Here is a 27813-nt window from a genome sequence, read left to right on the forward strand (position 1 = left end):
CCCCTGGAGGATCGAGAATGATGATGACAAGACTGACGATTGATGAGGCACAAAAAACACAAACGCATGTAGTATTAATGGTTAGTCTCAACTTTAATATACATTTTACAGGGAGAAAAGAATACATTTTTAAACATATCAAAACTTTGGGAGCATATGATAAATATCTCTTGAACAGACAACAAATGACAGTTATTTCCTAGTCAGAGGACATGACAGTGACTAAGCTCCTACATGACGTGATTTAGACTGGATAACGCCATCTCCTCATGTTGGACTTTCACAATGACTAGGCTACAGTTTTCTTCCTCGCTATGGAGAATAAAGACAATAATCAGATCCCAAGTATAAACAAATTAAAACCTAATTTCAGATGACTATGATTGTTTGTGTCTACATATGTAGGTACAATATTGTATGATCTTGTGACAGGGCAAATTAAACATGTAGACTTCTGGGGGATTGGGCTGGCTGGACATGGTGCTGTGGGATTGGGCAGGGTGGACATGGTGCTGTGGGATTGGGCAGGGTGGACATGGTGCTGTGGGATTGGGCAGGGTGGACATGGTGCTGTGGGATTGGGCAGGGTGCAGATGGTGCTTTGGGATTGGTCAGGGTGGACATGGTGCTGTGGGATTGGGCTGGCTGGACATGGTGCTGTGGGATTGGGCTGGCTGGACATGGTGCTGTGGGATTGGGCAGGGTGGACATGGTGCTGTGGGATTGGGCAGGGTGGACATGGTGCTGTGGGATTGGGCAGGGTGGACATGGTGCTGTGGGATTGGGCAGGGTGGACATGGTGCTGTGGAATTGGGCTGGCAGGACATGGTGCTGTGGGATTGGACAGGGTGGACATGGTGCTGTGGGACTGGGCTGGCTGGACATGGTGCTGTGGGATTGGGCAGGGTGGACATGGTGCTGTGGAATTGGGTAGGGTGTACATGGTGCTGTGGGATTGGGCAGGGTGGACATGGTGCTGTGGGATTGGGCTGGCTGGACATGGTGCTGTGGGATTGGGCTGGCTGGACATGGTGCTGTGGGATTGGGCAGGGTGGATATGGTGCTGTGGGATTGGGCAGGGTGGACATGGTGCTGTGGGATTGGGCAGGGTGGACATGGTGCTGTGGGATTGGGCTGGCTAGACATGGTGCTGTGGGATTGGGCAGGGTGGACATGGTCCTTCGGATTGGGCTGGCTGGACATGGTGCTGTGGGATTGGGCAGGGTGGACTTGGTGCTGTGGGATTGGGCAGGGTGTACATGGTGCTGTGGGATTGGGCAGGCTGGACATGGTGCTGTGGTATTGTGCAGGGTGTACATGGTGCTGTGGGATTGGTCAGGGTGTACATGGTGCTGTGACATTGGGCAGGGTGGACATGGTGCTGTGGGATTGGGCAGGGTGGACATGGTGCTGTGGGATTGGGCAGAGTGGACATGGTGCTGTGGGATTGGGCAGGGTGTACATGGTGCTGTGGGATTGTGCAGGGTGTACATGGTGCTGTGGGATTGTGCAGGATGAACATGGTGCTGTGGGATTGTGCAGGGTGTACATGGTGCTGTGGGATTGGGCTGGGTGAATGTGGTGCTGTGGGATTGGGCACGGTGGACATGGTGCTGTGGGATTGGGCAGGGTGAACATGTACTCCTATACGTGTATGAGGTCTTATTCCACCCGATTACATTGACGTAATGTTAAAAAGTATCTTGCGTGTTAACATCTAACATTGTTGGATTAGGTGAACATGGTGCTGTGGGATTGGGCTGGGTGAACATGGTGCTGTGGGATTGGGCAGGGTGGACATGGGAACACTTTAGCTATACCAAGCCTCCTTACAGCCCAACACCCAAAGTCCATGGTTGGACATAAGTAAACAGCTATGAGAAAATGATATTTGTTAAATACAGTTTGATACATGTAAATTGGCAAATTACAAGTAATCATACCAAATTACCTTTGTATAAATAATTAAATAAGACACTGGCCATCAATCATGCTCCACCGCCAACAAAGCATAAACGATCCTCATTATTTGAAAAATAACATGTGTGAATTGTGAATATATATATGTCTAATTAACACAAACAAGAGGCCCATGGGTCTTAACGGTCATCTGACTATTGGCACAATACAACATAGTCATTTAAAGATTTTAGCCATTTTGACCCCTGTGACCTTGAATGAAGGTCAAGGTCATTCGTTTGAACACAAACTTGGTAGACATTCATCCCAGCATGCTACAGGCCCAATATTAGTGCCCTGGGCCTTCTGGTTCTTGAGAAGAAGTCGTTTAAAGATTTTAGCCTTTTTGACCCCTGCGACCTTGAATGAAGGTCAAGGTCATTCATTTGAACAAACTTGGTAGCCCTTCATCCCAACATGCTACAGGCCCAATATGAGTATCCTGGGCCTCCTGGTTCTTGAGAAGAAGTCATTTAAATGATTTCAGCTTTTATGACCCCTGTGACCTTGAATGAAGATCAAGGTCATTCCTTTTAACAAACTTGATAGTCCTCCATTCCAGCATGTCAATGGCCCAATATCAGGTCTCTAGGCCTCTTAGTTATTCACAAGAAGTTGTTTAAAGGATTTTAGCCTATTTGACCCGTGACCTTAAATGAAGGTCAAGGTCATTCACTTGAACAAACTTGGTAGCCCTTCATCCCAGCATGTGCAGGCCCAATATCAGTGCCCTGGGCCTTCTGGTTCTTGAGAAGAAGTCATTTAAAGATTTTGGCCTTTTTGACCCCTGTGACCTTGAATGAAGGTCAAGGTCTTTCATTTGAACAAACTTGGTAGCCCTTCATCCCAGCATGCTACAGGCCAAATATCAGTACCCTGGGCCTTCTGGTTATTGAGAAGAAGTCGTTTGAATGAAAAGTTTACGCACAGTGCACGGCGCACGGCGGAAGGTGCATGATGACCTAAACAATAAAATAATTTTATTTTGCTTGTGGTGCATGTGCAAGCAGTATTTCATTCAATATACGACATAGCGTCATTGAATTTTTTCGGGACACAATTAATCATTTAAAATGTTTTTATCTTGAAGTAAAATTAGAAGCTCAAACCTTTCAATGGTGGTAATCACAGGGACTTGTAACGTAGGTTGTGAGAAAGTCTGTTGTGTATACATGTGTACTAGGCCTATATACTATTTAGATTGTGTACCGGTAGCCTGTTTAAAAACTGTACCCCATAAACATGTAAACAAACATAGTAGTAATTTTTCATGAAGATAATTAATAAATTCTGTTAAAATGTCACTCTTCTGATGTCTCTAAGTATTAATTTCTAGACATGAAGTATCTTAAATAGTGTTCATTTCATTTGAGATTTTATGAATCTTAGTTAATCTAAGACGTTTCTATTTTTGCGAACCTTGGTGAGCAAAAATTAAAATTTTGAGACAAGTTTCATAAAATCCCATGACATCAACACAAATTTAAGATACTTTTTATCACATAACGTTACATTAAAGGTAAGAAATATTTGTACATACAATAAGTTTTGTCGTTAAAAATCGTAAACACCTCCAAATTAACACACTTTTTTAACCTCCAAGAAGAGAAGTTGGTTAGTAAAAACAATAACGGCAATGTTATGGAGGAGTGTGTGTAATTGAAATATGTGTATTTATATCTAGGTACAGCTAATTATAGAGTTGTAAGTATTGTCTATAATAACAATGGAACAACTACTGAAACGTTTCAAAAACAAAGAAAAAAAAGAAACATTTCAATGTTAAAATATGCTGGTAAAATTCACCAGAGACTGCCATTCCAACATCATCATTTTTCCTGTCGTTACTCTATTGTTTCTGTCATAACATCATAATGAATTCCCATCCAATGAAAATAGTTCACTGAATACCGGGCGGATCATGTGATCAATAATGATAACATGTACTATATTCGCCCCAATAAGAACCCATGTTCCTCTATAACTACAGCTTCCACTTTTACCTTCCTTCTGGACATGCTATGGCAACCAAAACATACATGCTAATAAGCTGACATAGAAATTTAGTGAATCTAAGACATATGAAAAAATATGGAGTAATTTTATAATATAGTTTTGCATATCTGAAATATATATATATTATAAAGAGCTGTCTAATGCTCTGAAACCAATTGGGTTGTGTGGGCTTCTAATACTAAAAAGTAATGTCTAAAATAACTGCTTTCTTGTTTTTAAAGTTCTCTGGGCTCATTTAATGAACAATCCTGATCTTACAAAAAATTCCATTCTATACAGTATATGAATCTTCCTTTTATACTACCGTAATGCTTTCATATTGGTAATTTTAAGCTGATTAATTTTCTAATTAAGGAATGTACATGTAACTAGTTCTTATTGGCAGGAATATAATATTAAGTTATCACATATATCCTACTGATAACAATCAACAGAAAGCCATCAGGTCAAGACATGTAGGTTCTGACAGTTCCACGGATGTCACAGCGACAGATTGGGCACTGATGGACGGCCGGAGCACAGGTTACACAGGCACACAGATGGCCGCAGGGCAGAAACACCATCCCCACCTCCTCATCTAAACAGATCTTACATGTCTTCTGATCCTTAAGTGTACGGATCTCTTCTGATAAATCTAAACACAAAATTATAATTCTGAATCGATATAAAAAACACCACTTTTCTCACCATTAAAGTGAACAGTCAGGCAAGGATGGCTAAACACTACTGTATAGAATGGCTATTAAATTGTCATGAAAATATCATTAATTTTCTTGCATTAAAATCTCATTAAAATTCCATGAAAAACATGCATGAATAAGACCATTAATTGTTTCTTAATCTTTTCACAAAAGATCATCTTTAATGCTATTAAAATTATCATATTAACGAAAAATAACTTCATGAGGTTTTAATGATTTGATTAATGATATTTTAAAATTAATTAAAGATTAATTAAAAAATTGATAATTTTTAATTTTCTTTTCATTGTCGTCATTACTGGTTTAACAATAATTAAAATCATTAAAATTAATGAAATCAGTGCATGATTAAGAACATTAAAATGATTAATGGTAATGAAAAAACAAATTGAAATTTTAATAGCTATGTACGCCTTAATTAATTCCTTATTAATCAATTGTTGTTGAAAAATAGCCCACCATCTGCTGATGGTGAGCTAAAAATGCATATATATATTCATATCACTACTGGTAAATGTGACCATCAACTGCCCATTAAAAACCCATTAAATTTTATACCAATTAACAATGTACCAATTAGTGGGTGCATATTAACGATCAAATTTCATAATTGTTTATCAATATTTAATTGATTAATTACCATCATTTTATAAGCATTGCAAAATAATGGTGCTCAATATCTAGTTTGAGGGCTATAACACAATAACCTTGTAATGACAATCAAATATCAAATTCAGATTATCATAGGCATTAATATTCCTTGTTTCCATTAATGGCAATTACTGTAATGGCCATAAATATTATCACATATAATAGGTGATTAAAACATACCAGTTTTGCAGGTGTTACTTTCATTATAAACAAAATAATGAATATTTGCCTCAAATAAACTAATAGTTATAAAACATTATAACAATTCTATTGACAAGAATTCAATATTTTTCTTTCACAAACACATAAAATAAAAACCACATGCATTTTAGGAACACCTTAGAAATTATATTTGTGTGCCCTATTTCATGTTGATAAAGAATTGTAAACACATTTAAAATATAATGAAAGTGTTCATCTGTACCTTAAGATATTCAGGAATGAGATAATCTTTTCAGCAGTTCTCAAAACTTACATTTTAAGAAGAATGAATTTTCCCCTCCAACACTTCAACAGACACTACAGCCATTTTGGATTTTGTCTGTTTTGGCAGGAAAATTGAAGTCACATGACTTCTTATTTTGATTAATGGCCATTAAAAAATAGTTAAGGGTATCAAATACATATTTCATGACACACATAGAGAAATAATGGCCAATAATTATACTAGGTAGATTTTTATCCAAAGCTAATGGTCATTAAATTTCATGCTGCATTTTCATTGTCCTTAAAGTGAGATAAATTAGAAATTTTGATAAATGTGATTGTATTGCATTTCTAAAATGATGATCATCATTGTCATTAACTTGCATCAAATATTTTAATTATCATCAAAAAATCATTAATGATAATTAAAATGCAAATTAATGATCTTGAATTTCAAAGACTACAAAAAGTAATGATCATCAAATTACTGAACTCTTTGAAGCATAATTTTCATGGCCTTGAAAACTTATTTTAATGAGAAATAAGTTGTTCTTAATGAGCATTAAAATTAGTTTTAATGATTTTTAATGGAATAACTGCAGCTCATTAAATTAAGAAAAACATGATTTAATGGGCAGTTTTAATGAAAAAACAATGATTAATGAGAATTTAATAGGATTTTAAGTTCATTTTAATTAAAGTTTTGTGCAATAGTGAAAGTCGGTAAAATGGTGTGAATGTATCCAGTATAATTTCTTATGAAATGGAAAAATAAAATCTCTCGTCAAAATCTGTCTGCGTACGAAGAAATTAACTTAAAGTATGCAAATTCTTAAACATCCTCCCGGCTCACTATGTTCGTGGTTACATTTCCACGCAGCCTCGCTTTCAATGCTTTCAACTTTTCTTTACTTTAATGGTCAGAACTGGGAAACTAAGCAGAAGTTGACCGTCGTATTAATATGTGAGAACTTTTGGAAGGCCAATGAATGCATTTAGACTGGTTTTCTTTGACCGACTATTCACTTTAAATAGAGTAGGTTCACCTCAAATAATTATAATAATTAGTAATTTTGATTGTATACATCACCAATACATCTGATAATATAATTCACTCAAAACACAATATCATGTATACGAATTAATGAGAACAATGAAACAACTGGTAACGGTAAATGTTGTCATAGTTATATTGGAGAGCTAGCGCTCCTTGTGGTATTTTTATGCCAAATCATAATTTTGTAAATTAGAACTTTTTTTTGTGCTTCTAAATTCTTTTCATAAACTAGAACACTGACACGTCAGAAAGGGCCCCGCTATGTGTCTGACGTGCTTAAGTGGAAAAGTAGTATTTTGACAACGAATTCTTCCGTGTTAGCTATATGTTGCTAATAAATAATTAATGTCAACATTAATTGGGAAACCGATGATGGTACATTATTATAATTCTTTGGAAAAAGTCTTCCAAGTATTTAACTTGAATCCTGATTCCAAGCTAACATTACATTAAGAGCATACAATTAACTCAAATACCCCTTTTAAACAAGGTAAACCTCATAGTTTGCTGAAGAAACACATAACAAATGTGAAAGGAAGGGAATGAAGGTCTTGCTCAAATATTTTAATCATGTAAAAGTGCATTAAGCAGTCAAAACTTTGGTGAGTTGACTTCTTGTTTAATTCTGAACAACTCTGCTTCATTATAAATGTTGTAGCAAAATGTTCATGAGAAAATAATTTGACCTTGACCTTTGACTTAGTAACCTTGGCCCATGACCTTACCTTTGGACAGTCAACTCCTTGTTTAATTCTGAACAACTTTGCATCATAATGTTATAACAAAATGTTTATCAGTTAAGAGCAACAACATTGTGATTTTTTTAAATGTTAAAATCCTAGATGGCCGATTTTTTAATTTAATTTCAGCCTGAAAAATTACCAAGCAGATCTAGGATGGATGGGAAATCATCATGTAAAATATGGGGAAAATACTCCACTCCCTTCCATCATTAATGTGCAAAAGAAAAAAAACGGACAGACGGACGGACGGACAGACAGACAGACAGACAGACGGACGGACGGACGGACGGACGGACGGACAACCTGATTACTATAGGGCACCCGCATCTCGATGCGGGGCCCTAATTAGAACTTTTCCTATTAGTTTATGCCGCTAAATGATTTTTTTGTAAATTAGAATTTTTGGTTATGCTACTAAATGAACATAATACAGATATGTGTATATTTCTTTATAACTGAACAAGCATTAAAATCTGATTATGTATAACCATAAGTTTGTGTATATTATGTATAACCATAAGTTTGTGTATATTATGTATAACCATAAGTTTGTGTATATTATGTACAACCATAAGTTTGTGTATATTATGTATAACCATAAGTTTGTGTATATTATGTATAACCATAAGTTTGTGTATATTATGTATAACCATAAGTTTGTGTATATTATGTATAACCATAAGTTTGTGTATATTATGTACAACCATAAGTTTGTGTATATTATGTATAACCATAAGTTTGTGTATATTATGTATAACCATAAGTTTGTGTATATTATGTATAACCATAAGTTTGTGTATATTATGTATAACCATAAGTTTGTGTATATTATGTATAACCATAAGTTTGTGTATATTATGTATAACCATAAGTTTGTGTATATTATGTACAACCATAAGTTTGTGTATATTATGTAAAACATTTACAAATATTAACATACCTGGATCATCTGACTTTCCTGAATTTAATCTTTCCTCTGTTGAACTGCTTGGCTCTTCACCTATTTAAAGAATATTTCCCAGTGAAACCTATTTCAAGAATATTTCTCAATGAAAGCATTTTCCCAATCTTGAAATTTGTGAAAGTAAATCACATGCAAAAGAATGTTTGTTTACTGTAATGTCGCCAATAAAATTTGCAATTGTCCTACTACATTTATATCATTATACTATATGCCATTTGTACATAAGATTAATATAATGTTAACGAGAAACATACCAGCTACTGGTCTATCCGTGGGATCACTCGAGGGCGAGCGTGAATCTGAACGCCTGGCCTTGACGGCACTGAACTGTTCTGGATCATCAATAATCTCCAAGGCAGCATTCATTAGAGCCTCGGCATTGGGGAAGTCGTCACCTAGAAAGAAGACATATGTGATCACACAAGGGAGATAACTTTTAACATATAAGGAAGATAACTCTTAACACTTAGTGTAAAAAGGAGAATATACAGAGGCATCATTACACAAGGGGAATAACTCTTTACACACAAGGACGATAACTCCTAACACAAAAGAGAGAAAACTCACAACACCTACATGTGTAAAGTAGAAAAGAGAATACAGAAAAGCAACATTACACACAGAAGATAACTCTTAACATACCTTGAAGATAACTCTACACCTAGTGTAGACTATACAGAGGCAACATAACACAAGGGAGACAACTCTTGACACCTACTGTAGACTATACAGAGGCAACATTACACAAGGAAGATAACTCTTAACACCTAGTGTAGACTATACAGAGGCAACATTACACAAGGGAGACAACTCTTAACACCTACTGTAGACTATACAGAGACAACATTACACAAGGGAGACAAATCTTGACACCTACTGTAGACTAAACAGAGGCAACATTACACAAGGGAGACAACTCTTGACACCTACTGTAGACTATACAGAGGCAACATTACACAAGGGAGATAACTCTTAACACCTACTGTAGACTATACAAAGGCAACATTACACAAGAGAGACAACTCTTAACACCTACTGTAGAATATACAGAGGCAACATTAAAGGGAGACAACTCTTGACACCTACTGTAGACTATACAGAGGCAACATTATACAAGGGAGACATCTCTTAACACCTACTGTAAACTATACAGAGGCAACATTACAAAAGGAAGATAACTCTTTAAACCTACTGTAGACTACACAGAGGCAACATTACACAAGGGAGACAACTCTTGACACCTACTGTAGACTATACAGAGGCAACATCACACAAGGGAGATGACTCTTAACACCTAAGGTAGACTATACAGAGGCAACATTACACAAGGGAGATAACTCTTAACACCTAGTGTAGACTATACAGAGGAAACATTACACAAGAGAGACAACTCTTGACACCTACTGTAGACTATACAGAGGCAACATTACAGGGAGACAACTCTTGACACCTACTGTAGACTATACAGAGGCGACATTATACAAGGGAGACAACTCTTAACACCTACTGTAGACTATACAGAGGCAACATTACAAAAGGAAGATAACTCTTTACACCTACTGAAGACTATACAGAGGCAACATTACACATGGGAGATAACTCTTAACACCTACTGTAGACTATACAGTGGCAACATTACACAAGGGAGACAACTCTTAACACCTACTGTAGACTATACAGAGGCAACATTACACAAGGGAGACAACTCTTAACACCTACTGTAGACTATACAGACTTAACATTACACAAGGGAGACAACTCTTAACACCTACTGTAGACTATACAGAGGCAACATTACACAAGGGAGACAACTCTTAACACCTACTGTAGACTATACAGAGGCAACATTACACAAGGGAGACAACTCTTAACACCTACTGTAGACTATACAGAGGCAACATTACACAAGGGAGACAACTCTTAACACCTACTGTAGACTATACAGAGGCAACATTACACACAGGAGATAACTCTTAACATACCTTGAAGATAACTCTAAACCTAGTGTAGACTAAACAGAGGCAACATAACACAAGGGAGACAACTCTTGACACCTACTGTAGACTATACAGAGGCAACATTACACAAGGGAGACAACTCTTAACACCTACTGTAGACTATACAGAGGCAACATTACACAAGGAAGATAACTTTTAACATCTACTGTAGACTATACAGAGGCAACATTACACAAGGGAGATAACTCTTAACACCTACTGTAGACTATACAGAGGCAACATTACACAAGGGAGACAACTCTTAACACCTACTGTAGACTATACAGAGGCAACATTACACAAGGGAGACAACTCTTAACACCTACTGTAGACTATACAGAGGCAACATTACACAAGGGAGACAACTCTTAACACTTACTGTAGACTATACAGAGGCAACATCTACTGAGGTCGACCACATGTTTTGTTTACAAAAAATTGTTGACATTTTCTCTTGATTTCACACTACTCTTGTTACTACAAGATTGTCACGACGATGTTCCGAAAAGTTCGGAATGATTCTACATCTTTCGAGCTTATTTTTTTACATGTACACATTCAAAAGATTTTTTACTTTTATAATCTAAAAAATACTTCCAGTGCTGCAACTTTATAAAAAGTGGTAAAATTAGAAAGTTTAAACCTCGGACAGACGGAGAAAAATATGTATAACACTTAAACAGTTTTCACTATGACAAAAAGAGCAAAAGTGATAGACCATACAACTTTGAAGTGAACAGCCTATATAAATGATCATTTGCACTGTAGATACCAATTACTGGTATGACCAACAGTCACATCTGATGGAATGACTTGGTTATGTCGTACCATCTTAACATTATATACCTATGTCCTCCATTCTGTTCCTGATGGCCTGCATCACCACGTTTCTGTCAGTACCCGTGTCCAGTACAGCCCGTACCATTGGCAGCTCCATACGTGCCTTTATCTCCCTCTCCTCAATAGGGAATCGTTGACCTGGTCACATAGATCACGGCAAAAACAAATAAAGAGTTTAAACAATAGGGAATCGCTGACCTGGTCACGTAGATCACGGCAAAAACAAATAAAGAGTTTAAACAATAGGGAATCGCTGACCTGGTCACAATAAAACTTAAATTCATGTAAGAGCAAAATAAATAAAAGAGTTTAGATATGAAATGTTGAAGTTCGGTAGATTTTGTTGTATGTTCTGTTGTGGTGTGGGTATGTAGGACTCAAAACACGTGTTGGTAGTTTCTGGTGTTTATTCGTGGAGTCCATGAGAGCAAACCTGTTAACTTTCGAAATATTAGTTTATATAGATATACATGGACATTCAACATCAATCAGTTTTATAATAAATGTCAGAGTACATATCCTACTTAAGTAATCTGACCACTTCTTGTCACGAACACGCTTCTATTTAGGTAATAGTGTATATCGAAACCTGATGACTTGGTCATGATTCCTATAGCTACAAGGCATATATACAAAACTATCTGATCTGTTGAATAACCGCCTATAACCGTCTGGTCACTGCGACCTGATGTCTAAGGCTACATGTATAACTATACTAGACTAAGTGTATTCATTGATATCCATTATCTAAATTTATACATAAGTTAATTTTCTAAATCTTAACATTTCCATATAATGGTACAGATAATTGTTATGAAGATGATACACAAATAGGCTAATCAAATAAAATATTACAACTTAGAAAATTTTATAGTAATTAGTGTAAAAGACCAATAGCAATATTAACTTACCTGATGACCTCTTTCTTCCTCTGTTGACAATGCTCTAAAAATAACAACAACAAAAATTTGATACTTTCTTCTTTATAACATCATTCAATGATTCTATTGTCTTTGACAATGGAGCTGTTATCTCTATTGTCTCCTTATAACCACAGCTTTATTCTTCATTTATGTTTTATCAATTATCATCATATTAGACTGTCTTCTCACAAGTATGTAATAGCTGACTACCTATATAGGAGGTTTATACAGTAAAGGCTGTTTCAATCTCCACATTTCAATCTCCACATTACAATGTCCACATTACAATGTCCACATTATAATCTCCACATTACAATCTCCACATTACAATCTCCACATTACAATCTCCACATTACAATGTCCACATTATAATCTCCACATTACAATCTCCACATTACAATCTCCACATTACAATGTCCACATTAAAATGTCCACATTACAATGTCCACATTACAATGTCCACATTACAATGTCCATATTACAATGTCCACATTATAATCTCCACATTTCAATGTCCACATTACAATCTCCACATTACAATCTTCACATTACAATCCCCACATTACAATGTCCACATTACAATCTCCACATTACAATGTCCACATTATAATCTCCACATTACAATCTTCACATTACAATCCCCACATTACAATGTCCACATTACAATGTCCACATTACAATGTCCACATTACAATCCCCACATTACAATCTCCACATTACAATCTTCACATTACAATCCCCACATTACAATGTCCACATTACAATGTCCACATTACAATGTCCACATTACAATGTCCATATTACAATCCCCACATTACAATCCCCACATTACAATCTCCACATTACAATCTCCACATTACAATCCCCACATTACAATGTCCACATTACAATGTCCACATTACAATGTCCACATTACAATGTCCATATTACAATCCCCACATTACAATCCCCACATTACAATCTCCACATTACAATGTCCACATTATAATCTCCACATTACAATCTCCACATTACAATCTTCACATTACAATCTCCACATTACAATGTCCACATTACAATGTCCACATTACAATGTCCACATTACAATCTCCACATTACAATCTCCACATTACAATCTCCACATTACAATCTTCACATTACAATCCCCACATTACAATGTCCACATTACAATGTCCACATTACAATGTCCACATTACAATGTCCATATTACAATCTCCACATTACAATCTCCACATTACAATCTCCACATTACAATCTCCACATTACAATCTCCACATTATAATCTCCACATTACAATCTCCACAATCTCCACATTACAATCTCCACATTACAATCTCCACATTACAATCTCCACATTACAATCTCCACATTACAATCTTCACATTACAATCTTCACATTACAATCTCCACATTACAATCTCCACATTACAATCTCCACATTACAATCTCCACATTACAATCTCCACATTACAATCTCCACATTACAATCTCCACATTACAATCTCCACATTACAATCTTCACATTACAATCTCCACATTACAATCTCCACATTATAATCTCCACATTACAATCTCCACATTACAATCTCCACATTACAATCTCCACATTACAATCTCCACATTACAATCTCCACATTACAATCTCCACATTACAATCTCCACATTACAATCTCCACATTACAATCTCCACATTACAATCTTCACATTACAATCTCCACATTACAATCTCCACATTACAATCTCCATATTACAATCTCCACATTACAATCATCTCCACATTACAATTCCACATTACAATCTCCACATTACAATCTCACATTACAATCTCCACATTACAATTCCACATACAATCTCCACATTACAATCTCCACATTACAATCTCCACATTACAATCTCCACATTACAATCTCCACATTACAATCTCCACATTACAATCTCCACATTACAATCTCCACATTACAATCTCCACATTACAATCTCCACATTACAATCTCCACATTACAATCTCCACATTACAATCTCCACATTACAATCTTACACATTACAATCTCCACATTACAATCTTCACATTACAATCTCCACATTACAATCTCCACATTACAATCTCCACATTACAATCTCACATTACAATCTCCACATTACAATCTCCACATTACAATCTCACATTACAATCTTCACATTACAATCTCCACATTACAATCTCCACATTACAATCTCACATTACAATCTCCACATTACAATCTCCACATTACAATCTTCACATTACAATCTCACATTACAATCTTCACATTACAATCTCCACATTACAATCTCCACATTACAATCTTCACATTACAATCTCCACATTACAATCTTCACATTACAATCTCCACATTACAATCTTCACATTACAATCTCCACATTACAATCTTCACATTACAATCTCCACATTACAATCTCCACATTACAATCTCCACATTACAATCTCCACATTACAATCTCCACATTACAACACATTCAATTCACATTACAATCTCCACATTACAATCTCCACATTACAATCTCCACATTACAATCTCCACATTACAATCTCCACATTACAATCTCCACATTACAATTCCACATTACAATCTCACATTACAATCTCCACATTACAATCTCCACATTACAATCTCCACATTACAATCTCCACATTACAATCTCCACAATCTCCACATTACAATCTCCACAATCTCCACATTACAATCTCCACATTACAATCTCCACATTACAATCTCCACATTACAATCTCCACATTACAATCTCCACATTACAATCTCCACATTACAATCTCCACATTACAATCTCCACATTACAATCTCCACATTACAATCTCCACATTACAATCTCCACAATCTCCACATTACAATCTCCACATTACAATCTCCACATTACAATCATTACAATCTCACATTACAATCTCCACATTACAATCTCACATTACAATCTCCACATTACAATCTCCACATTAAATCTCCACATTACAATCTCCACATTACAATCTCCACATTACAATCTCACATTACAATCTCCACATTACAATCTCCACATTACAATCTCACATTACAATCTCACATTACAATCTCCACATTACAATCTCCACATTACAATCTCCACATTACAATCTCCACATTACAATCTCCACATTACAATCTCCACATTACAATCTCCACATTACAATCTCCACATTACAATCCATCCACATTACAATCTCCACATTACAATCTCCACATTACAATCTCCACATTACAATCTCCACATTCAATCTTCACATTACAATCTCCACATTACAATCTCCACATTATCCACAATCTCCACATTACAATCTCCACATTACAATCTCCACATTACAATCAATCCACATTACAATCTCCACATTACAATCTCACATTACAATCTCCACATTACAATCTCCACATTACAATCTCCACATTACAAATCTCCACATTACAATCTCCACATTACAATCTCCACATTACAATCTCCACATTACAATCTCCACATTACAATCTCCACAATCTCCACATTACAATCTCCACATTACAATCTCCACATTACAATCTCCACATTACAATCTCCACATTACAATCTCCACATTACAATCTCCACATTACAATCTCCACATTAATCATCTCCACATTACAATCTCCACATTACAATCTCCACATTAATCATCTCCACATTACAATCTCCACAATCTCCACATTACAATCTCCACATTACAATCTCCACATTACAATCTCCACATTACAATCTCCACATTACAATCTCCACATTACAATCTCCACAATCTCCACATTACAATCCCCACATCATCTCCACATTACAATCTCCACATTACAATCTCCACATTACAATCTCCACATTAACAATCTCCACATTACAATCTCCACATTACAATCTCCACATTACAATCTCCACATTACAATCTCCACATTACAATCTCCACATTACAATCTCCACATTACAATCTCCACATTACAATCTCACACAATCTCCACATTACAATCTCCACATTACAATCTCCACATTACAATCTTCACATTACAATCTCCACACATTACAATCACATCCACAATCTCCACATTACAATCTCCACATTACAATCTCCACATTACAATCTCCACATTACAATCTCCACATTACAATCTCCACATCAATTCAATCTCCACATTACAATCTCCACATTACAATCTCCACATTACAATCTTCACATTACAATCTCCACATTACAATCTCCACAATCTCCACATTTACAATCTCCACATTACAATCTCCACATTACAATCTCCACATTACAATCTCCACATTAATCATCTCCACATTACAATCTCCACATTACAATCTCCACATTACAATCTCCACATTACAATCTCCACATTACAATCTCCACATTACAATTCTCCACATTACAATCTCACAATCTCCACATTACAATCTCCACATTACAATCTCCACATTACAATCTCCACATTACAATCTCCACATTACAATCTCCACAATCCAATCTCCACATTACAATCTCCACAATTAATCAATCTCCACATTACAATCTCCACATTACAATCTCCACATTACAATCTCCACATTACAATCTCCACATTACAATCTCCACATTACAATCTCCACATTACAATCTCCACATTACAATCTCCACATTACAATCTCCACATTACAATCTCCACATTACAATCTCCACATTACAATCTCCACATTACAATCTCCACAATCTCCACATTACAATCTCCACATTACAATCTCCACATTACAATCTCCACATTACAATCTCCACATTACAATCTCCACATTACAATCTCCACATTACAATCTCCACATTACAATCTCCACATTACAATCTCCACATTACAATCTCCACATTACAATCTCCACATTACAATCTCCACATTACAATCTCCACATTACAATCTCCACATTACAATCTCCACATTACAATCTCCACATTACAATCTCCACATTACAATCTCCACATTACAATCTCCACATTACAATCTCCACATTACAATCTCCACATTACAATCTCCACATTACAATCTCCACATTACAATCTCCACATTACAATCTCCACATTACAATCTCCACATTACAATCTCCACATTACAATCTCCACATTACAATCTCCACATTACAATCTCCACATTACAATCTCCACATTACAATCTCCACATTACAATCTCCACATTACAATCTCCACATTACAATCTCCACATTACAATCTCCACATTACAATCTCCACATTACAATCTCCATTACAATCTCCACATTACAATCTCCACATTACAATCTCCACATTACAATCTCCACATTACAATCTCCACATTACAATCTCCACATTACAATCTCCACATTACAATCTCCACATTACAATCTCCACATTACAATCTCCACATTACAATCTCCACATTACAATCTCCACATTACAATCTCCACATTACAATCTCCACATTACAATCTCCACATTACAATCTCCACAATCTCCACATTACAATCTCCACATTACAATCTCCACATTACAATCTCCACATTACAATCTCCACATTACAATCTTCACATTACAATCTCCACATTACAATCTCCACATTACAATCTCCACATTCAATCTACAATCTCCACATTACAATCTCCACATTACAATCTCCACATTACAATCTCCACAATCTCCACATTACAATCTCCACATTACAATCTCCACATTACAATCTCCACATTACAATCTCCACATTACAATCTCCACATTACAATCTCCACATTACAATCTCCACATTACAATCTCCACATTACAATCTCCACATTACAATCTCCACATTACAATCTCCACATTAATCATCTCCACATTACAATCTCCACATTACAATCTCCACATTACAATCTCCACATTACAATCTCCACATTACAATCTCCACATTACAATCTCCACATTACAATCTCCACATTACAATCTCCACATTACAATCTCCACATTACAATCTCCACATTACAATCTCCACATTACAATCTCCACATTACAATCTCCACATTACAATCTTCACATTACAATCTCCACATTACAATCTCCACATTACAATCTCCACATTACAATCTCCACATTATAATTACAATCTCCACATTACAATCTCCACATTACAATCTCCACATTACAATCTCCACATTACAATCTCCACATTACAATCTCCACATTACAATCTCCACATTACAATCTCCACAATCTCCACATTACAATCTCCACATTACAATCTCCACATTACAATCTCCACATTACAATCTCCACATTACAATCTTCCACATTACAATCTCCACATTACAATCTCCACATTACAATCTCCACATTACAATCTCCACATTACAATGTCCACATTACAATCTCCACATTACAATCTCCACATTACAATCTCCACATTACAATCTCCACATTACAATCTCCACATTACAATCTCCACATTACAATCTCCACATTACAATCTCCACATTACAATCTCCACATTACAATCTCCACATTACAATCTCCACATTAAACAAATCTCCACATTACAATCTCCACATTACAATCTCCACATTACAATCTCCACATTACAATCTCCACATTACAATCTCCACATTACAATCTCCACATTACAATCTCCACATTACAATCTCCACATTACAATCTCCACACATTACAATCTCCACATTACAATCTCCACATTACAATCTCCACATTACAATCTCCACATTACAATCTCCACATTACAATCTCCACATTACAATCTCCACATTACAATCTCCACATTACAATCTCCACATTACAATCTCCACATTACAATCTCCACATTACAATCTCCACATTACAATCTCCACATTACAATCTCCACATTACAATCTCCACATTACAATCTCCACATTACAATGTCCACATTACAATCTCCACATTACAATCTCCACATTACAATCTCCACATTACAATGTCCACATTACAATGTCCACATTACAATCTCCACATTACAATCTCCACATTACAATCTCCACATTACAATCTCCACATTACAATCTCCACATTACAATCTCCACATTACAATCTCCACATTACAATCTCCACATTACAATCTCCACATTACAATCTCCACATTACAATCTCCACATTACAATCTCCACATTACAATCTCCACATTACAATCTCCACATTACAATCTCCACATTACAATCTCCACATTACAATCTCCACATTACAATCTCCACATTACAATCTCCACATTACAATCTCCACATTACAATCTCCACATTACAATCTCCACATTACAATCTCCACATTACAATCTCCACATTACAATCTCCACATTACAATCTCCACATTACAATCTCCACATTACAATCTCCACATTACAATCTTCACATTAATTACAATCTCCACATTATAATCTCCACATTACAATCTCCACATTACAATCTCCACATTACAATCTCCACATTACAATCTCCACATTACAATCTCCACATTACAATCTCCACATTACAATCTCCACATTACAATCTCCACATTACAATCTCCACATTACAATCTCCACATTACAATCTTCACATTACAATCTCCACATTACAATCTCCACATTACAATCTCCACATTACAATCTCCACAATCTCCACATTACAATCTCCACATTATAATCTCCACATTACAATGTCCACATTATAATCTCCACATTACAATCCACTCCACATTACAATCCACATTACAATCTCCACATTACAATCTCCACATTAATCTCCACATTACAATCTCCACATTACAATCTCCACATTACAATCTCCACATTACAATCTCCACAATCTACACATTACAATATTCACATTACAATCAATCTCCACATTACAATCTCCACATTACAATCTCCACATTACAATCTCCACATTATAATCTCCACATTACAATCTCCACATTATAATCTCCACATTACAATCTCCACATTACAATCTCCACTTTACAATCTCCACGTTACAATCTCCACATTACAATATTCACATTACAATCTCTCCACATTACAATCTTCACATTACAATCTCTCCACATTACAATCTTCACATTACAATCTCCATATTACAAAACTTAACACCATGACAGAAGACAAATGATAATTATACAGGTAGTATGATGCAATATACAGTCAAACCTTTTGTGAGCCTGTGTTAAACCTGTCCTGTACAGATTGGATGAAAACTTCTCCTTTTACACTCCGGACAAATGGACATTTAGGGAACCAGCGAGCATGCTCCTCCCATGGGTTGTCTCCGGGCTCCCAGTTCTTGAGGCCACCGTCACAGTAAAAACATTTTACATTGTCACCAAAATCTGTAAGATAAAAGTACCAGTGAAAGTATGGTCTGTATATCTATAATGTAATATGTTGCAGATAATAATTATTGCAGAATATCATAACAATTGTCAAATCTAAACATCAATTTGTTCCAAGATGAGAAAAACAAAAAAATTGCAGCAAAGTTACCTTTCTTACTTGGAAGTATGGAAGGCTTTCTTATTTCTATTTTTCCTTTACAGTGTATATGTATACTAAAATCGAAAGTGTCGTCAGATCAATAAATAAACTTACTGGCATAGAAGAAGCCTGCCTTTGAGAGCAATTCTGGGGTCTGATGTTTGTAAGTGGGCCAGTTCCTGAATGAAGCCAGTCTAGAAGATTCTATGGCATAATGAGGAAATTTTGGCCTGTCTGTATTAATGCCAAGAGCCTCCATTTGTGATGGTGCCTGCTGGGAGAACCTTGAATTCTGGTTAATGGTATTACTTACAGCTGTAGATGACTGGTTTGGTGTGTACGGAATATTCCCAACATCCATCCCCAAAATAAATGGACATCGTGGAAACTTATTTCTGTGTTCAATATGAACAACATCCCCTGGATCCCATCCTTTAAGAATACCACGACAGTATATACATTGAACACGATCTTCTGAGCCTGTGTAGTAAAATCCCGACCTTGCAAGGTCGCGAGAGTTTACTGGAGAGGTAGCAGGCCATTTTCGGTAAGTCTCAAGTCTGTTTCTCTCATAGCGAAGGACACCTGGATCCATCTGGGATGAACCAGATGCTCCAGGATTAGAGACTCTATCTGATTCTGATATCCTTGAATTAGAGCTTGAGGCTGATCCTGATTCTGAAGTTGTATCTCTGCCAGTCCCAGAGGGTCCTGGAATTGGTCCAGATCCAGAAGGTCCAGGAATCAGTCCAGATCCAGAGGATCCAGGATTAGACATCCTCCTTGAGGATGCTTGGTTTCTTGGTCCTGATGTTGTAGAAACTGTTTCCTTCGGTTTTGCAAATGAACTTTCCACAGACTGACTCCTCTGGTCTAGCTTCCTACGATGAAATGGATGAGGACTACCGCTGGCACCAGTCAGCCAAGTATCAGCCTCTGGCACACTTGGTATTCTCCCTGGAAACCTCTCCGATGAACGACTGATAGACAGGCCGTTATTTTGTCTTATTGAATCGTTCGGTGGTTCTAGTGACCTTGAACGACTAAAAGTCTCTGAAGGTGAGGCCAAGGGTGAATGAGAGCCCTCTGGTAAACTCTTTGAAGATGCAGTTCTCTGCACAATATGGGTTGCTTCCAACAAATGTTTTATCCTATTAAAGTGGCTTGGTAATGTCTTATCAACAGATGGAACTGGTACATTTGTTCTACAACTACCATCTATAAATGGACATCTGGAATTAAATCTTTTGTGTGTATCAAATGGTAGGTCTCCTTTTTGCCAGAGTTCCTTGACAAAGTCACATTGAAAACACTTGACTGTCTGTCCGTTCCCTACATAGTAAAGTCCTGCAGCAGCCAGTCGTATACCTGACACAGGATGGTCTCGTGGCCAGTTAGCAAAGCTATTCAGTCGTAGGAATTCATAGTTCATAAAGCATGAATTGTCTGAATCTGGGTAATCTAACTTACGTTCAAAATACTGACCCAATGTATCCAACATTGGGAAATCATTGGCCATGTTCACATCAATAAATTATTTAGTGTGAGCAAACTGAAGTTTAACCAATCTAAAATTTTAGTGTTATAACTATCCATTTTAGATTAATACAACAAATTACAATTAATCACCTAAAATTTCCGCCCATTTCACATTGCCAATTCAATTCATAGCAAGAAGCACTTTTAAATTGTTATATGCCAATCATATTGAACTATTTGTTCAGAGCACAAAGATGACATAAGCAAAGTATGAATGCAACAAACAATTCAAATAAAGTATCTCTCCTAAATGATCTCCCCAAACTGCACAACTCTTCACATGAATTAGCAACCGAATCAAGATGGTGAGAAGTAAGTCTATTCTCTTCTGTGTTTCCTGTTTCAATTGAGGGATGGGCTATGACACTTTTTGTAGCCCTGTCTAAGTGTCTTTCACTTAAACACTCGTAACGATTTCTCCACGTATTAGGTAGCCATTCATTGCAATCCCCGATCTCTGTGTGGTGAGCATACAGAAAGACGACAGAGAACTTGTTGAAGAGGTCGTTGTCAGTGCTGGGCTCAGAATGAGGGCTGTGATCTTGTGCTTGAGCTGTCAGGGAGAGCCAGGGTATCGTCATTGTTCCTGTTCTCGCTGGTCATGGTACTGGCTGATTAAGCTATCAAACAAACATCAATATAAAGTGATTCAATGGGTTGGGAAACTTCGGCACTTGTTCTCGATTAATTAATTGGGTTTTTTTAATACCTCGCTTTAAGAAATAAAAAATTCAAAACTTAATGAATAGGAAGGAAATCTTCAGGAGTAAACTCAGAAGTTTTGGAATTCATCTGAAATATAAAACATTTCAATTACATCCAATTAGGAAAATTAATATGCAAAAAGTGCCTAGAATATGCCCTCTTTTAGTAGCTACAATGTAGAAAGTAAAATATATTCCATCTTTGCATGTTAAAGAGAGAGCTCCCTTAGCTTGTGGGTAGGTATTAATTATTACATCATTATTTTGTGAGCGCAATTCACATTGTTTTCCCTGAAAAGTTTGTATGAGGTTACACTCACATGTCGTCAAAATAAATACCTACACGCAAGGGCAGATAACTCTGTAATGTGCAAATACAGAATTTGATATGCCCTAGCTCCTCAGTTTGGTCATATCACGTACATATAATGTTACAAAAAGTTACATCTAACTGCACAGGGCTTTTTTTCAGCATGATTTGGGGACAAATTTCGGCCCAAATACTCATGGCAAAGCCTCTTAATTTTTCTAAATTCGATTAAGTCTTTAAATATTGGTGAAATAGCTTCAGAAAAGTACATATACTACACTGAAAATAAACAAGAGATCCCAGAGGGATCTTGGCGCCCACCAAAGTATGATCTACGTCTGACAATGGAAAGAGGGATCTTTTCTCTGCTTTTCAAACTTTTTCAAACATACAACATATATGAAATATGAAACAGATCACTTCATTACTTTTTTAGAAATAGCAGTAACAAACTTCAACTATCAAAATAAAAAATGGCTACCTGTCGGCCATCTTGTTGACCGATTGGTCCCAAAACACAATATGCACAACTATTGAGGCCCTAGGGGAACCTACAAATGAATTTGAAAGAGATCCCTTCAGTACTTTCTGAGAAATAGTGATAACAAACTTTAACTATCAAAATCCAAGATGGCTACCTGTCGACCATCTTGTTGACCGTTCGGTCCAAAATTGCAATATGCACAACTTTAGCCCTAGGGGAACCTACATATAAAATTTGAGAGAGATTGCTTCAGTACTTTCTGAGAAATAGCGGTAACAAACTTTAACTATCAAAATCCAAGATGGCTACCTGTCGGCCATCTTGTTGACCGATCGGTCCCAAAATGCAATATGCACAACTTGGGCCCTAGGGGAACCTACATATGAAATTTGAGAGAGATTGCTTCAGTACTTTCTGAGAAATAGCGGTAACAAACTTTAACTATCAAAATCCAAGATGGCTACCTGTCGGCCATCTTGTTGACCGATCCGTCCCAAAATGCAATATGCACAACTAGGGCCCTAGAGGAACCTACATATGAAATTTGAGAGAGATTGCTTCAGTACTTTCTGAGAAATAGCGGTAACAAACTTCAATTGTCAAAATCCAAGATGGCTGTCTGGCGGCCATCTTGTTGACCAATCCGTCCCAAAATGCAATATGCACAACTAGGGCCCTAGAGGAACCTACATATGAAGTTTGAGAATGATCCCTTCAGCCCTTTCGGAGAAATAGGGGTAACAAGAAATGTTAACGGACGGAAGGACGGACCACGGACCACGGACGAAAAGCGATTTGAATCAGATGGTGGGCTAAAAATCTTATTTCTTAAGCTGCATTTTTATATTTTTTATACATTTTATCATTTTTCCCAAATCTTGGTTTTGTCGCACATTTTCCCAAAATTCAAAGCCACGGGTCCCATTCTCAAAGCAGTGAGAAAAAGAAAAAAGATCTGCTGCAGTAACATATGCTCTAAATGATAGATGAAAGATTTCTGAACCAGTGAATGGAGTGGGGTGCTGGGTATGATAAACCAGTGAATGGAGTGGGGAGCTGGGTATGATGAACCAGTGAAGGAGTGGGGTGCTGGGTATGATGAACCAGTGAATGGAGTGGGGTGCTAGGTATGATGAACCAGTGAATGGAGTGGGGTGCTGGGTATGATGAACCAGTGAATGGAGTGGGGTGCTGGGTATGATGAACCAGTGAATGGAGTGGGGAGCTGGGTATGATGAACCAGTGAATGGAGTGGGGTGCTAGGTATGATGAACCAGTGAATGGAGTGGGGTGCTGGTATGATGAACCAGTGAATGGAGTGGGGTGCTGGGTATGATGAACCAGTGAATGGAGTGGGGTGCTGGGTATGATGAACCAGTGAATGGAGTGGGGTGCTGGGTATGATGAACCAGTGAATGGAGTGGGGAGCTGGGTATGATGAACCAGTGAATGGAGTGGGGTGCTGGGTATGATGAACCAGTGAATGGAGTGGGGTGCTGGGTATGATGAACCAGTGAGTGGAGTGGGGTGCTGGGTATGATGAACCAGTGAATGGAGTGGGGAGCTGGGTATGATGAACCAGTGAATGGAGTGGGGAGCTGGGTATGATGAACCAGTGAATGGAGTGGGGTGCTGGGTATGATGAACAAGTGAATGGAGTGGGGAGCTGGGTATGATGAACCAGTGAATGGAGTGGAGAGCTTGGTATGATGAACCAGTGAATGGAGTGGGGTGCTGGGTATGATGAACCAGTGAAGGAGTGGGGTGCTGGGTATGATGAACCAGTGAATGGAGTGGGGTGCTGGGTATGATGAGCCAGTGAATGGAGTGTGGAGCTTGGTATGATGAGCCAGTGAATGGAGTGGGGTGCTGGGTATGATGAACCTGTGAATGGAGTGGGGAGCTGGGTATGATGAACCAGTGAATGGAGTGGGGTGCTGGGTATGATGAACCAGTGAATGGAGTGGGGAGCTGGGTATGATGAACCAGTGAAGGATTGGGGTGCTGGGTATGATGAACAAGTGAATGGAGTGGGGAGCTGGGTATGATGAACCAGTGAAGGAGTGGGGTGCTGGGTATGATAATGAGTGGGTGCTGGTATGATGAACCAGTGAATGGAGTGGGTGAACCAGTGAATGGAGTGGGGTGCTGGGTATGATGAACCAGTGAATGGAGTGGGGTGCTGGGTATGATGAACCAGTGAATGGAGTGGGGTGCTGGGTATGATGAACCAGTGAATGGAGTGGGGTGCTGGGTATGATGAACCAGTGAATGGAGTGGGGTGCTGGGTATGATGAACCAGTTAATGGAGTGGGGTGCTGGGTATGATGAAACAGTGAATGGAGTGGGGAGCTGGGTATGATGAACCAGTGAATGGAGTGGGGTGCTGGGTATGATGAACAAGTGAATGGAGTGGGGTGCTGGGTATGATGAACCTGCGAATGGAGTGGGGAGCTGGGTATGATGAGCCAGTGAATGGAGTGGGGTGCTGGGTATGATGAACAAGTGAATGGAGTGGGGAGCTGGGTATGATGAACCAGTGAATGGAGTGGGGAGCTTGGTATGATGAGCCAGTGAATGGAGTGGGGTGCTGGGTATGATGAACCAGTGAATGGAGTGGGGAGCTTGGTATGATGAGCCAGTGAATGGAGTGGGGTGCTGGGTATGATGAACCAGTGAATGGAGTGGGGAGCTGGGTATGATGAACTAGTGAAATTCTGAATGGAGTGGGGAGTTTGGTATGATCATTTGTTCTAACAAAAATGTGATATCAGTAGTAAATGTATGATAAAGGTAACCATTAATATTGTTGGAGTACATACAGTACTTGGGTGTGATATTCTACATCTTATGTTACAGTGTTACGTATTATCAGCTGATTATAATAATCTGTCAATATAGTCACATCTGTCCGATATCGACATTATTTTCAATACAATGAAGTAGGCCTACATGTTAGATGTAATGTTATATATAGTGAAGCTAAAACTGATCATAAGGACCATAAACAGGCGATCGGTCAGAATTTTCAACATGCAATTATAGTCAGTTTTAGCGGACTGTCAGTGCACAGGGCCATGTATAGTTTCTATATGAAAAAATAGCCAGAAATACATATAAAATTTTATATGTATTTCTGGCTATTTTTTTCATGTAGAAACTATACATGGCCCTGTGGTCAGTGTGTCTAAATGAGTAGGCTTCTGTATACTCCAACAATGTTAGAGGTATAGCACGACGAGACACTTCTGGAACATTACGTCGACAGTCAGCAAAAGAACGTACGATAAAATAACGACTGACCAGTCGACTCTCATGTTATGGGAGTAGCTACAGTGTATCGTTGTCTTTTGATTGCACTTCTGCGTACAAGACGCGTAGAAGCTTAAGAACATCGAGGAATTCCAGATTGCTACATATGTACATAATATACAAATGCTGTGGTACACTTATGCACAAATACTGTCTTTGGTGGTAAAATTTCATAATCAGTACGAACCTTTTCTATTTTGAACCTGGATCTTTCTGGGGATTTCCCTATCCCAGCCAGGGCTGCGGTGACAGAATTTAAAGGTTCAAAATTACGGAATGAAGAAAAAAACGGAAAAAGCATTAAATTAATATTGTACTTCTTGTGTCATAAATACATCAACTTAAAGGCGTTACTATAAAGTAATGATGCTGTATCAAGAAACAATATCAATTAATTCATTAATAAATATTTTACTTTCTAATTAATGTTGAAATATCGCCTCGAAGTCCAGAGACATCTCGACCATTGTAAGTTACTGTACCTTGTATACTTTTACCATTTCGCCCCATTTTTGGATTACTCGCAGGCCTAGGGCATTTTTCTCCCCCTTTCCCCACCCACCACGTGCACCTAATGTCACATTTGGTGCCTGATCATCATCTTACATTAGGTACGTAGCTGACCTTACCTGAGATGATGATCAGGCAGGCACCACAGGTAAGGTCTAGGGCTTACCTGTTTTCTT

At 37.5% G+C, this 27813-nt stretch overlaps 3 protein-coding genes across 3 annotated transcripts; all 3 read right to left on the bottom strand.

Moving 5' to 3' along the window:
* Positions 1-72: 72 nt before the first annotated feature.
* LOC138307624 (baculoviral IAP repeat-containing protein 7-like) lies at positions 73-27410 on the bottom strand. The gene is made up of 8 exons (XM_069248434.1): positions 27315-27410; positions 20893-22937; positions 20455-20633; positions 12266-12299; positions 11361-11492; positions 8772-8912; positions 8494-8553; positions 73-4609 (listed from the first exon to the last, which is right to left on the bottom strand). The coding sequence occupies exons 2-8, from the start codon at positions 22295-22297 to the stop codon at positions 4422-4424; spliced, it is 2139 nt and encodes a 712-aa protein (XP_069104535.1). The 5' UTR covers positions 22298-22937; positions 27315-27410; the 3' UTR covers positions 73-4421.
* LOC138314193 (uncharacterized) lies at positions 290-1117 on the bottom strand. The gene is made up of 2 exons (XM_069254396.1): positions 445-1117; positions 290-312 (listed from the first exon to the last, which is right to left on the bottom strand). The coding sequence occupies exons 1-2, from the start codon at positions 1115-1117 to the stop codon at positions 290-292; spliced, it is 696 nt and encodes a 231-aa protein (XP_069110497.1).
* LOC138314200 (uncharacterized) lies at positions 1139-1609 on the bottom strand. The gene has a single exon (XM_069254410.1). The coding sequence runs from the start codon at positions 1607-1609 to the stop codon at positions 1139-1141; it is 471 nt and encodes a 156-aa protein (XP_069110511.1).
* Positions 27411-27813: the final 403 nt, after the last annotated feature.

Source organism: Argopecten irradians, chromosome 1, assembly GCF_041381155.1.
Source record: "Argopecten irradians isolate NY chromosome 1, Ai_NY, whole genome shotgun sequence".
Classification (NCBI taxonomy): domain Eukaryota; kingdom Metazoa; phylum Mollusca; class Bivalvia; order Pectinida; family Pectinidae; genus Argopecten; species Argopecten irradians.

Excerpts from the sequence above, each read along its gene's own strand:
- LOC138314200 (XM_069254410.1), bottom strand. The coding sequence starts at position 1,609 with ATGTCCACCGTGCCCAATCCCACAGCACCACATTCACCCAGCCCAATC.
- LOC138314193 (XM_069254396.1), bottom strand. The coding sequence starts at position 1,117 with ATGTCCACCCTGCCCAATCCCACAGCACCATGTCCACCCTGCCCAATC. Across the intron at positions 313-444 it reads AATCCCCCAGAAGTCTACAT|CGAGGAAGAAAACTGTAGCC; the intron begins GTTTAATTTGCC and ends TATTCTCCATAG.
- LOC138307624 (XM_069248434.1), bottom strand. The coding sequence starts at position 22,297 with ATGGCCAATGATTTCCCAATGTTGGATACATTGGGTCAGTATTTTGAA. Across the intron at positions 12,300-20,454 it reads TTAACACAGGCTCACAAAAG|AGCATTGTCAACAGAGGAAG; the intron begins GTTTGACTGTAT and ends TGTTATTTTTAG. Across the intron at positions 4,610-8,493 it reads AGGAAAGTCAGATGATCCAG|ATTTATCAGAAGAGATCCGT; the intron begins GTATGTTAATAT and ends TTTTGTGTTTAG.